This window comes from Centruroides sculpturatus, unplaced genomic scaffold (genome assembly GCF_000671375.1).
Source record: "Centruroides sculpturatus isolate CEXI.00-Female unplaced genomic scaffold, Cexi_2.0 scaffold289, whole genome shotgun sequence".
NCBI classification, from domain to species: Eukaryota; Metazoa; Arthropoda; class Arachnida; order Scorpiones; family Buthidae; genus Centruroides; species Centruroides sculpturatus.
The window spans coordinates 58,413-72,583 of NW_019384529.1; the positions used below are offsets into that span (position 1 = coordinate 58,413).

General features: G+C 30.6%; 1 protein-coding gene across 1 annotated transcript in view; it reads right to left on the reverse strand.

Annotated features, from left to right (window-relative positions):
- Positions 1 to 42: 42 nt before the first annotated feature.
- Positions 43 to 14,171, reverse strand: part of LOC111622967 (F-box/WD repeat-containing protein 5-like) — a 40,527-nt gene continuing 26,398 nt past the window's right edge. Inside the window, exons 3-7 of the mRNA XM_023365436.1 lie at positions 9,992 to 10,378; positions 9,013 to 9,298; positions 8,751 to 8,942; positions 907 to 1,119; positions 43 to 276 (exon numbers count right to left, since the gene is read on the reverse strand). Coding sequence (XP_023221204.1) covers positions 66 to 276; positions 907 to 1,119; positions 8,751 to 8,942; positions 9,013 to 9,298; positions 9,992 to 10,378 — 1,289 coding nt within the window. The 3' untranslated portion in view covers positions 43 to 65. The remainder of the gene's footprint in view (positions 277 to 906; positions 1,120 to 8,750; positions 8,943 to 9,012; positions 9,299 to 9,991; positions 10,379 to 14,171) is intronic.

The window sequence follows — 14,171 nt, forward strand, 5'->3', positions numbered from 1 at the left end:
AATATTTTGAGAATAGAATTTAGAATTTTACAATATATTTACATATGTATACATATTATTTATTTTCATCTATCAAGGAAGCAGCTTATTCCAAGTTTGTTTATTTGATTCTTTGATCGCCATACTTTAAGAGTGAAATCATCACTGGCAGTTACTAGCATTTCTGGATTCTGAGGATTAAATGCAACAGAGTTCACTACTCCTAAATGTGGTAGTTTACCAATACACATTCCATAATATCTGTCCCATAAGTATGCATGTTTATCTTCGGCACCACTAAATAAAAATAAAACAAATTAATAATAATAAACAACAACCAAAAGAATAAGAATCAATGGATCAATGACAGTCAAAAAGACATGGCAGAAATGGGCATATCTGAAGAAGATATCCAGAACAGGGAAAGGTTTAGAAATAAAATAAAGAACTTCAAGGGCTTTCAGAAAAAGGAAAATAACAGACGTGAAAGAATCTTCACTCAGGAGCAAAGACAACAGCAGAGTGAGAGAATGAAGAGGTATTGGGAAAAAAGGAAGAAGCACAAAGGGAAGGGAAGAGGAAAAAGCAAGTCATAATTAGTTGTTTGTACGTGGTCCAAAGATGGCCAGAATCGACACAAGAAGAATAATAATAATAAACATCTTAATGTAGTGAAAATATTCATTATTTTTATTTATATATTATTCATTATTTTTGTTTATATATTATTCTCGTAGATCTTGTTTATAAATGGAAATTATTATACTGATGTAGTTTCGAATTAGCAAAATAAGGAAAACTACACTGGTATAATATTTATTAACAATAGTCCTATTTATTAACAAGACTTACATGGATAATATATAAACAAAAATTGAAATATTTATGGACAGAGGTATAAAAAAATTAAAATATTCATTAATTTACCTTGCAATGTATTGTTTGCAAACATCCAAAAATATAAAGAAAATTTCTTCTTCGGAAGTGTATGCTCTATGTGAATGATAAGTCATTTCCTGCTCTTGAAAAGTCATTAAATCAATTACTCTTATTTCAATTTCTTGAGCAATAGGGGGTGGTTGTAATGGATCTTCAATTATATAGTTTTTCGGCCATGCTCTACTATTAACATGTAAGTATCTACAAAAATGAATCAAAACAATTATTCTTTTATAACTGATGTATTTTTAAATGAATTAATATTAAGATATGGTAGTATATTAGATACTTATTTCATAAAAATATAAGCTGTAGTATATTACTTGAATTAAGTAGAACAAGAATGTCAAAAATTTATAAAATAATAACAATAAGTAATGAAAAACTATGAAAATTTCAATCTAGACCAATGTATTTTTTCAGATGATTTAAAAATAAATGTCCATGTCACAACTAGTGGTTCTCAATTTACTTTAACACACAGAACCCTGAAGTCCATAGAGACCTACTGAGAAAACTAGAGAAACTGAGGCATGCACTGATGAAAGTGGAATATTCCAATTTCCAAAGATTAACTGGGTTGTAAGTGCATTGAATAATTCAGCAGTTTAACTTAGATCAATTTCTCTCTCTCTCTTTTGCTTTCTTTAGAAAATATTTCACTTAAAATAAGAAAATAAAAAGCTAAATATTGAAAATAATCACACAATTATCAAAGAAATTTATTCAGTAATGTAATTTAATTAAATATAAGGGTGCTTGAAAATAAATTAATATATAACATACTAGTGATGTGTGCCTGACATTGCTTAGGTTTTTGAGGGGGTGGAGAGAGGGTGATAAAAACAATGGTCCTAGTAACTAAAATATGCATTTATTGATCCGAATATTTATAATAATAAAACTGCAAAAACCAGAAAATTGTTTGGGCTTGCAAGACAAAGATAAAAGATCATTCTTGTCCAATGGTGTAACTTTAGTGGGTCCAAATTTTGCAAAAGCATTACTGGTGCTTCAACCTTTAGCTCTAAGTCTCCATGCAGATACTCACAACCTAGGTGGTGTCAGAAGGAAAACGTGGTCATTCCATGTGATTAGTCTCTCACATCATCTATTATCATGTGAAAACCCATAGTCACAAGACCCTTACAAACACAACAACAACAAACAACAATAATATAATAGTATTTATTGTATTATTATTATTATAGTGTTTAGTGGGTTATACTCGGTTCACACCGGTGGCTGTGTACTGGCAGAGTCAAGGCATAGCAACCAAAACAAAACTAAAATTAAATAAGTGTGCCAGTGTCTGTATTCAGGAATTTCCTAACAATATGGCATGTATTCAATATGGTGGCCTTCTGTAGTGTTATGTATGTATTTCTATTCAATTGTAATGTTCCCAGGCTTTTGTGTAGTGTGTGTGGTATCACACCTGTACAGGAGAGGTCAACAGGTACAATAAGCACCCTTTCCATCCTCCACAGATGCCTTACTTCCTGGGCGAGATCTGTGTACTTGCTAATTTTTTCTGTGCATGTGTTTTGTACATTGTGAGTGTTTGGAATGGCTATGTCTATAATGTATGTGATTTTATTGTGTTTGTCAATGAGTGTGATGTCTGGTCTGTTGTGGTAAATTGTTTTATCTGTGATTATGGCTCTGTCGTAGTACATTTTGTGCGTGTTGTTTTCCAATACTGTCTGTGGAATATACTTGTAGTATGGTTCGTGGATGTCTGCCAATTTGTGTTTCTTTGCAAGCTCTTGGTGTATTATATTTGCTACTTGATTGTGTCTATGTAAGTAATCTGTCTGTGCCAAGAGCTTGCAACCAGAAGTGATGTGTTGTATAGTTTCTGGCATGATGTGACATTTTCTGCATGTGTCATTTGTGAGTGTTGTATCTTTGAGTATGTGTTTTCTGTAGTTTTTAGTATTTATGACCTGATCCTGTATGGCAATCATGAATCCTTCCGTCTCCCCAAAGAGGCATCCCCGATCTAACCAGCTGTTTGACGCAGTTTTGTCAACAAAATCCTGGGCCAGGTCATAAGGATGCCTGCCATGGAGTGCCTTTCGAGCCCACGATTGCTTGATGGTGTCTATGCTTTTTATGTGTTGTGTCATGTCTGTATGATGTGAGTGTAAGTTTAATGGTGTGTTATTTGAGTCTGCTAGAGTTACTGCTTTATGTAACTGTGATGTTTCTTGTTTCTTGTAGAAAAACTCTCGCAGTGACTGTATTTGTTTGTAGTGAAGGTTAACTATGTCAATCAGGCCACGTCCGCCTTCTTTACGTGGAAGGGTTAATCTTTCTGTGGCGGATTTAGGATGATGTTGTTTATGCTTAGTAAGTGTTGTTCTTGTTTTCCTTTGGAGTTGCTCGAGATCTGTGTGAGTCCAATGTATAACTCCAAAAGAGTATGTGAGTACTGGGATGACATATGTGTTTATTGCTTTAACTGTGTGTTTTGCATTTAACTGTGTTCTAAGTATAGCGTTTAACCTACTTTGGTATTCTTTAATTAATCGTTGCTTTATTTGTGTATGTTCTGTTAGTTTGGCCTGTTGGAATCCTAAGTACTTGTAGAACTCGCCCTCTTCCATGGATTCAATAACGTCTCCATTTCCAAGTGCAAAATCTTCTTTCTTCAGGATTCCTTTTTCTATGTGAAGTGTTTTGCATTTGTCTAAGCCAAACTCCATTTGTATGTCCTTAGTGTATGAATGTGTGATTTGTAGGAGTTGATGAAGTTGTTTTTGTGTGGATGCATAAAGTTTTATGTCGTCCATGTACATGAGATGTGAGAGTGTAAACTGTGTTGTTTTTTCATGTCTGATATTGTAGCCATAATGCGTGTTGTTTAACATGTTGGATAATGGATTCAGGGCTAGGCAGAACCAGAGAGGACTCAAGGAATCTCCTTGAAAAATTCCTCGCCTAATGAATATTTCGTTTGTTTGTATGGAAGTGTTACTAACCCTGAGATGTAGTGTTGTTCTCCAGTGCTGCATAGTGTTTTCGAAGAATGCAATGAGTGATGGATGTATTTTGTACATGTGTAGAATATGTAGCAGCCAACTGTGTGGAACACTGTCGAATGCTTTTCTGTAGTCTATATATGCCATGTGTATGTTTCTGTGTTGTTTGTTTGCTTGCCACAGAATGACTGAATCTATTAGTAACTGTTCTTTGCATCCCCTGTGATTTCTATGGCAACCTTTTCATTGTTCTGTAAGAATGTCATGTTCTTCAACATGTTTGTATATTTTGTTCGTGATACAGGATTATTATTATTATTATTGTTAATAGTGCATTTAGTCATATTTTCTAATATTTAATATCAGATAAAAAAATTTCAAGCTATTATCATTAAATGTTTATTTCTAATTCTTCTAAATACAATACCTCAAAATTTTATGTATTTCTATAAAATAATATTGTATGTAATTTACAAGATATTAATGTAATATTTTATTGGTAAACTCAAAATATATAATACAGACATAGCTTGACTTATGACCACTCAACATATGACTATACTGAAGTTACGACAATTATCCCATAAAGCATTTGTAGTAGTCAGATCAGTAAAGACAAGGTACACATGACTGAAACAAAAAGCCTAATGGCTTTTTGTTTCAGTCACGTGTACTGCCACCATACAATTGTCATATGAATGTCACTAATGATAAAAACAAAATGTAATGTAATATACATTTTATTTTTTATTATTAGTGATATTCATTTTTATCATAATTGACATTCATTACTACTTATAGTCATCTTAGTATGAGGACCATGTGAAAGGGAATTGCAACACAATACAGGCTCAAAGTTAATAGGAAAAAGAAATTTAACACGTCAGAATGATATGAGACAAGGAATTGTCACATATGGGGTGTTTGTGAACACATGAGACAGTTCAATTTGATGGTATAAACCCATTTATTAAAGAGAGAAATCAAAGGCTTACAAAATTGTTCACTACTTAAAAATTTTGTTTAAAAGTTCAGTTCTTTTAAGTTAATGAGTCCTATAGTCAAAATCTTGCCAAAAAAATCATTGCTGACATGAATTTTTTGTCATCCAATGGCCCTGGAGTGGCATTATTTAACTGAACCCTTGAGAAGGACAGATGATGAGATTCAAGTCACTTGGTTTGCAATGAGTTTGATGGCAGAGGTAATTCCAAGAATGGTGGTATTTGACCAGAAAGACATATACTGACAAGGTAAATGTTGCTGAATCATCTTCAGCAACATTCACCTTAAAAGATTGCAGTTCAATAGGAAGGTTCCAAGAGAGTGATAGCAACATGCAGACGAAATCTCATTCAGAGTTGGATTTGACAAATCTGTGCAAGTAATTGTGAAGAGAGAGAGAGAGATAAAAGGAATTGGCAGAAGAAACTTTTTGTGGAAAAACCTTATGAAAGATGTGATAATGAACAAGGAGCCTTGTGTCCTTGAAACGAATTTTTATCTGTTTGGTCCTGTGATCATCCATCCTGATTGGGTCTTAGTTCCCATCTATGCTTTCTGATTGGTCTCATATCTGTTTCCAGGAGTAATTTGAAACCAACTCAGGCCATGGGAGAGATCAACGTCAGCATTTGAGTTGACACCAAATTCCAATACCAATTGGAGATGATTAATCTTAGGACTTACACTATGATTGGAACTGGAAAACAATGCAACATTATAAAAAATATTTTATATTCTTTTTTGGTCTTTTCTAATTCAACATTTTTTCTGGAAATAATTTTGATGAGGGTTCTGATCAAGTCTGGAGCCTCACTTTAGCATAAAAATGTCTCAATGTCTTATTTTTGTAGCTACCACATGATCTCTTTTTCCATTTAGAATTGTGTTTTCATATGTGTGTACTATGTTGGACTTACAACTAGACTGTTGGAATGGAGGACCATCCTAAGGCAAGGTATATCTGTGTAAGATATGAAATATGAAATCCTTTGTTAATCACAAGTGTTATATTGAAAAGTTGCTGTGCTTGGTAAAACCATTGTTACCAATAGAGAAAATTAATGGAAATAGTGATTTAGGAAAAGGACAATCATGACACTAAATATACATTGTAAAATATAAAATTTAATAAAATTAATAAAATATTTAAAATATTCAATAAGAAATTTAATTTTACCCTAAAAGTACAACAGTAAAATGAAAACTAATAGAAGAATAATTGTTCTGTAAACAATAACACACAAGACTTGAGAGTCTGATTCTTTATTTCAATCTTAAAGTATATACATATCAAACATGGTTTTTATTCCCACACTCTTTTCCAACTACAGCTAAAACAAAGGACAATTTTACAAATCTCTAAAAAAAAAAAAGTTTTACTTTTAAGTGATTATATAAATAAATAACAGAAACATTCTTAGTCAGAAAATCAGAAAATAGTTGATAAGTTTTATTCTCAAAAAGTATTATATAAATTGGATTGTGTTATTGAAAAGAGTGTAGTGCTCTGTCACTTTGTTGAATGTTTTCTTTGCATTGTGATTGTAATAATTTTAACGAATTATCAATCGGTTTAATTTATGTCGGGTTATATTGTGTACAATAAATCGCATCACTTTCCATTTTATGTTGGACACCACCTTTTCGATGTTAATGTATCCAGACTCACCGATTGGTAGAAGAATGGATGACATATACAACCTGTGACGTCAGATGGCAAGTGTTATAAATAGTGGTCATTCACCTAAAGGAAGCACCTTTTGCTTTGACCTTTGTCTGGTCCTGCTAGACACCTACCATTTACTAGAGAACAGCTAAGAAAGGAGAGTTTCGTTGACTATAGGAGAGGAACTGAAAAGTGTTATTTTGAAGAGAAGGAGAAATCCGTTCACATCCAAGGATAGTAGGATGAGATTGATGTGAAACTAATAGGCATCTTATATTACAAGGGAAAGGATATGTGTAAGAATGTTATTTCCTTTGTATGATGTCACAGAGATGAAGTACTGTAGCACATAGGACAATATATATATGTATGTATATGTTATTTTATACCTCTATAAATGACTTCTGTGTATGTTAATTGTAAAATTTCAGGATTAACCAATAGTCTTATGTATGAGAATCAATAAGCCTGTATGACCCTGAATTAAACTCATTTTATTGCCTCATCTGTATGAAAGTATTGTAAAGTCCTTATTTGTTTCTTTGTTTGCCTGTTGCCCTAGCTTCACACTCTGTATACCTAGGTATATCAGGGAACATAACGAGAGAATATGCATTATGAGATTAATTATTATGAACCACAGAGAATACGATTTTCAAAATAACCTAAATATTACATTACTGTGAATTATTAAGAATATGTATAATGTCAGAAAAAGTACAGTGACTTTATGATCACTGTACTTTTACTTGGGGATCTGCAATCTGAAACTGTCCTTTATTTTAACTATAGCTAAATATAAATGTAGGAATGAAAAATATTTAAAATGCATATTTAAAATGAAAAATCAGACCAATTCATGTAAGACCAATGAAAAAAGTCTGGTTTGTGAAACAATTATCCTTTTATTACTTAATAAATTCACTAACTCCCTTTTCAATCGAAATATAATAAAACATTTTTGTTTTTGAATTTTCTAATGGTAGCTGTTTTATATGTTAAGTAAGCATCTCTTCAATTTGAAAAAATTCTTCTAGTAGACTACCTCACAGCCAATTCAGGTTATAAAAACTACTTTTATTGTTTTTTTAGAGATACATTTCAAGCTATGTTAACTTTCTAGCTCCTCTTCAGTGCTACAAAATAAATTTTAATTATAAAATTGGCAAAAAACAAGGAGTTTTTATAACCTGAATTGGCTGTTAGGTAGTCTACTGGAAGAATTTTTTTGGATTGAAGAGACATTTACTTAATCAAATAATGAAATATTTTGTAAACCATAAGAAATTAAAAAATCCTAAAACAAATTGATTGAGAAACATCACAACTTTTAAAAAAGCTAAGAATTTAATATTAATTTTCTTGTCAAATTTTTTTGCCTTTTTTTTTTTATAGGGGTGTCAACAATACTTTCAATAATTCATTTAAAATTCAAATTATGTTCAGTGACTGGAACAACATTTATATAATGATCAATAATTTCAATATACAATCTGCTTTCTCTTTTTTTATGGCAATGACTATTAGTATTGGCTTTTCAATTTTAGCTCCTTCATCTGCATAGTTGTGATCTTCATTTCAAATATATTCCTTAAGACCATGCAGTTTGTCATCTTGTTGAAGCAGATATTTGATTTTCTTGAGCTGCATTTTGGATAATTCCTCACCTTCAAAATACCTAGCAACCATCAGCTGAAGGAATTTTATTTTTGTCTTTCATGACATTTTATATAATTTTTAAAAATTATTTGTAATTAAGAGAACATTATTTTTTGTTTTTTAAAATACAATATACATGATCAGTAATCAAAACACAGCATTAAATAATAATATAAATTTATTTACTAAGCCAAAAGATTGCTGTAATTAATTGGGCTATTAATATGCTATAATTAATAATTAGAAACTAAGTAATTTAGTACTAAAGGTTAATTATGATTAATTATGGTAATTGTTTGGCTTAGTATCAATACATCAAGTTTCTAGAAGTTGATATTTAAAATTTTTTTGTATACAATTTTTATTAATTCAATTATTTTCAGAGATTGTATTATTTCAAAACTATGATTAGGAAAATTGCAGTTAACAAGGGATACCTGTATTTATAATTTTATATTTATAGATATTTTTATTTTAAAAAATTATTATTAAATTTAAAAATTTTTTCAAATTACCTGTGATCAGGTGATAGCCCCATGCCAATTATATGACCATGAATTTCTATCACAACGTCTACTTGATCAAATAAATGATTAACACTTTTTTCGTCATTCCAATCAGGAGAAGGCTCTGGGAACTGAAGTCTTTCTTGATGTTCTGCTAAACGTTGTGATAACGATGGTGTTGTTGCTATTCTCTCAACAAATCTAATTAAAATATAATCAAGTTTCAACATTTATCACATGAAAAATAACTGGACAAATGTAAATTACTTACGTAAAAGGTTTTATTTTTTTAATACCAATTTGATGTGGTATATAGGTAAGTGATCCCATAGTAAAAATCAATAATTTCTCTCTATCATCTAAAATAGTTTCAATACATGTATTATTGCAATTATCTTCCATATCATTATCACTTTCATGACTATCTTCCAAACTGCAATTACATGTTACAGAGTCAATCCTTTCGCTTTTATCATTTGTTTCGAAGCAAGTGTGACTACAATTATCTTCCATTTCATTACCACTATCAGAATTATCTTCCAAACTATAGTGACATACTGAAATACAGGACACATTATTCAAATTTATTATTTTAACATCTATTTAAAGTCATAAATTTACAAAACAATTTTTAAAAGTCATACTATAAATCAAAGTAAATTTACTATTTATAAAACAATATAAATTAATTTTATACAGGGTCTTCCAAAAAGAATGCTATAACTTTAAATTACTATAATTATATTAATTATTATCTGAGAATATTGTAATGTACATTAAAAAGATTTGAAAACTGTCCAAATTTCACATTTGCTAATCAAAATTTCCCAATGTGTGCACTTTGTGTTGCTCAGTGCACATCCAACTGATACTCAAATTACTCAAATTCTTCCTCTGTTTGCTACAAAATATCCATTGTCATTCCTTCCAGAGCACCCACAGCTTCTGCATATAGCTTCTGCAGAATACTTGTGTTACACAATGATGAGTGATTCCAACTTCATAAACTGCAGAACACAAAACACCTTCTCTATTTGGAGTTGCCATTTTCATTTACAGCGCTTCCCAGAGACAATAGAGGACAAGACATTTGAATGCAGATGAGAGATGAAACTCAGATACTTACTCTATTTATTACTGCATATTGCATACTTCTCAGATAATAATTAAAATAATTATGATAATTTAAAATAGTAGAATTCTTTTTTGGAAGACCCTGTATTATAATTCATATTTTAATAGGAACTTACTTTCATCATCATTATGATCTCTTGTATGATTTGATGTAATAACATTAGATGAGGTAGACAATGGTATTTCAACTGAACTGTTACATTTTTCATTATCTGTATCATCTTGTATGTTAGAATTTCCTTCTTCTGAAGGTAGAAGACTATTTGCAACCATAATAGATCGAAGAGAGCTTGCATTTTTATTATAAAACTTAAATAACTGTTTAACAACTGGCTTCTTTTCTGATTCTGTTTCTTGAGATGCTTTATTTAGCCACAATACTGAACAAGAAACTGAAGAACCCAGAAAATGTAAATGGCCTGACAACAGGTAAGTTTCAGTATACCATGTACCAAACACATTATACGGTTTATTAAGAACTCTGCACTGAAGACTAAAATCCTCTAGAAAAAATATAAAATATTTTTGTAAATTTTGATAATATTTATTTACTTAGTATTTGTTAAACAAAACAGTAGGAAATTATAATATATAAGATAATTTTAAAATTTATTATAGGCATAATAGTTCATTTCATTACATAAATTGAATAATAATATAATATCCAGTATGTAATTTGATTATAGATTGTATGTTCATGAAGAAATAGAAATTAAGATTCTTATAGATAAATATATTTGATTCTTCTGGTTGCAACCAGAGGTGCACATATTGAAGTGAACTGAGCACAAAATGCATTGAGTTCATGTATCACTTAAACCAGGGTTGTCCAACCTTTTTGTTTCTTTGGGCCACATTGGAAGAAGTCATGGAGTTTTGGGCCACAAGTATAACATATATACTTGTGGCCCAAGTATATTTTGGCCCAATCCTTAAATATACAAGTATATTTAAGAACTAACATGTCTAGATTATAGTAATAAGCATTAAAACTTTATTACGAATAAGGATATTTTAAAAAATTACTTTACAGACACTTTCAATTTTTATTTAGGAATAAATAAATTCATTTATTATAAAGGAGATAAACAAAAATTTATTTGAAAAACACAAATATTTGTTTTATTTGGGTCTTTAATTAATAAAAAGTGATGAAACATCATTTTAAAGTGCATTTTTATTCAACTAATATATAAATAATGTGTAACCCAAAAAGTAGCCAATGCGTCAAATGATATTTTTTACGCCAAACTAATAAAAAGGTAGCCAAATTTGGCGCAAAGTAGCCAAATCTTGCAACGCTGAAAGGAGTACTAAATAAAGCTGGAGTTGGGACTCAAAGGATTATAGACCCAAAGCAAGAAAAGAAGAGAAAGGATCCAAGGTAAAAAAGTAAGGAAAGTTGAAAAATTAAGGGTCAATATTTGCATAACAAAAGGTATATTTAACCTTTCTCATTTAATAAGAAAGAGCTTTATTCGTATATTTAACCTTTCTCATTATCATTTTATCTTTTGGCCTTTCTCTCCTTTCCCCGAATTTGAGTCTATACTCCTTTGAGTCACAACTTCAGCTTTATTTAATATACCTTCCTCATTCACACATTTCCAAGTATTTGAAAATGTTTCCTTTCCACTCAAAATTAAAATATGCATAAAGGTTTACTGCTTTGTGAAACGTCTTTTTTGAATTTGTGCCGTTGAAATAAATAAATAAATAAAATAAAATAAAAAAAATCTGTCAGTTTTGTTTACACGTTTATTGGGCCGCATTGGAACTTGCCTTGGGCCGCATGCGGCCCGCGGGCTGGACACCCCTGACCTAAACTATAGTTTTTTGTATGTCAATTCAAAGCCATAATATAAAAGTTTGAAGTTGTAAACTACCTTTTGGGGAATGCTGTATATTGTAACAGCTTAAGACAAAAGACATTTATTTTGACAAAGACACTATGTCAATCAACAAAATCTTAAATTAATACAAACATTAATTAAAATAACAAAAAAAAATAACTCTTAATAATAACAAATTAACAAAAATAGTTTTAAATTGTACATTTTTATGATGGAGCAATTGAAAAATCAGTCCTTTCTAGAAGTGATATGAATCTTGAATACTCCAAATATTCTGAAAGTTCCTAGTTACCCATTTAAAAAAAAAAGAAAAAGTCTAAAATGTCAGCTTGTTATTGGAAATTCAAAAAGTGTTCAATCGACAAAAAATTCCATTTCAATTTTTTTTTCTGTTCAGATTTTTACATAAATTATATATCCTAATGTTTTTTTATTGATTCATATATTGTAATTATTTTGAGTAAATTTGTTTTTTTTTTTTTATAGAGAAGCAGATAAACTATAATTTTTTGTGGATAATCTATGGGTGTTTAAAAGGCAATTAAGAAACTGAGTACAGATTATATGCTGATTTTAAATTGCAGCTATGAACTTATTAAACAGCTTTTCCTTTGTCTAAAGCAGTATTTCTTAACCTGGGGTGCAAGTGTTAACGATAGGTTTTTAACATTTATGTAACATAAAATTTAAAGCTGTCTCGATTGAGTGCTGTGTACACTCAGAGACCACGATAAACTGGAAACACTATGATGATGTCTGGCCCTTTCTATCCTGAACACAATTTTCACCATATTTTGAGATTCAAAGTGATGTCAATATAGTAGAATTCTTTTTTGGAAGACCCTGTATTATAATTCATATTTTAATAGGAACTTACTTTCATCATCATTATGATCTCTTGTATGATTTGATGTAATAACATTAGATGAGGTAGACAATGGTATTTCAACTGAACTGTTACATTTTTCATTATCTGTNTTTCTTAACCTGGGGTGCAAGTGTTAACGATAGGTTTTTAACATTTATGTAACATAAAATTTAAAGCTGTCTCGACTGAGTGCTGTGTACACTCAGAGACCACGATAAACTGGAAACACTATGATGATGTCTGGCCCTTTCTATCCTGAACACAATTTTCACCATGTTTTGAGATTCAAAGTGATGTCAATCCCAAAAAAAGGTTAAGAAACACTGGTGTAAAGTCTCTAACAGCATCTATAGAAATAATCATCTGTATTTAGAACCTGACTCATTTGGGGTCTTAGAGCACAAATTCCTCTAACACCCAGCATGCTAATATTTGACAAATTCCAAGTTGTAAAGAATTAATATGCTAGATTATTATTCAACAATTCTGAACTATTGGCTACTTTGGAGAAGGTACTGGATTATGGGCACTGAATTAGCAAATTTCTACTGTATTTAGAATCTGACTGTTGAGTTTATCATATGTTAGTTCATGAGGGGGCGTGTTTAGCCTGCGGAGGTATTGGTGACTTTTTTGCTGAGCTGTTGTGGTGACGTTAGACATGGAATTTTTACAACAAAATAATAAGTTTAGAATTGAAATAAGTAGTTTAAATGTTTCATTAACTCGAATAATAATTTTTATTTTACTAATGATTGCTGGCATTGAGTTAAATCCCGGACCTTTTCCTCGATCTCCTCCAATACCAAGTCAAGCAGTTATGCAAAAAAGGGGATGAGGGAGACCATGCAGAGAGTATACAAGAGATATAGAAGAAAATACTCAGACAAGCGAAATGTCAGGAGAGGAAAACTTAAATGAGGAACATTCCAAGAATAATACTGATACCTCGAGGTATGCTACAATAAAAGACTTTTTTGAACCAGAAGAAGATTTACTGACAAAGACTGTTGAACCTGAATACTCACTTAAATCGGTTTATGAATTAATCCAAGACAAATTTGATCGTCTAAACTTTGAAATCCATTCCATGAGAGCAGAAATTAACCTTATGAATGAAGAAAATTTAAAGATAAAGGAAGAGATGAAAGACATGTGCAAAAAACTACGTCTATTAGAAGAAAGAACGGACTCGCATAGCAAGCTAAAAGATATGGTGGACTTTGAAATTGATAAAATGTTAAACGAGACGACTAAAAAGAATCTAATAATATTTAATTTTCCATTTAAAACCTCGGAATATGTAGAAGAGTTGAAAAAATTTATAAAAGAAAACTTAGGACTTAATTATGTAGAAATTGAGGGATTTACTCAATTAGGAAATAAAAAAAATAACCAAGTAATTAAGGTTATGACTGAATCGGTCAAAGATAGAAACTTAATTCTTAATAAATTCTGGACCACAAGATCTAAAATGATGGATGAAAAGAAAAAAATAATAATATCAACGGACTTATGCCTGAGATCTAGGATCCGGAGAAAGTTACTATTAAAAAATATTAAACTAGAGAGATC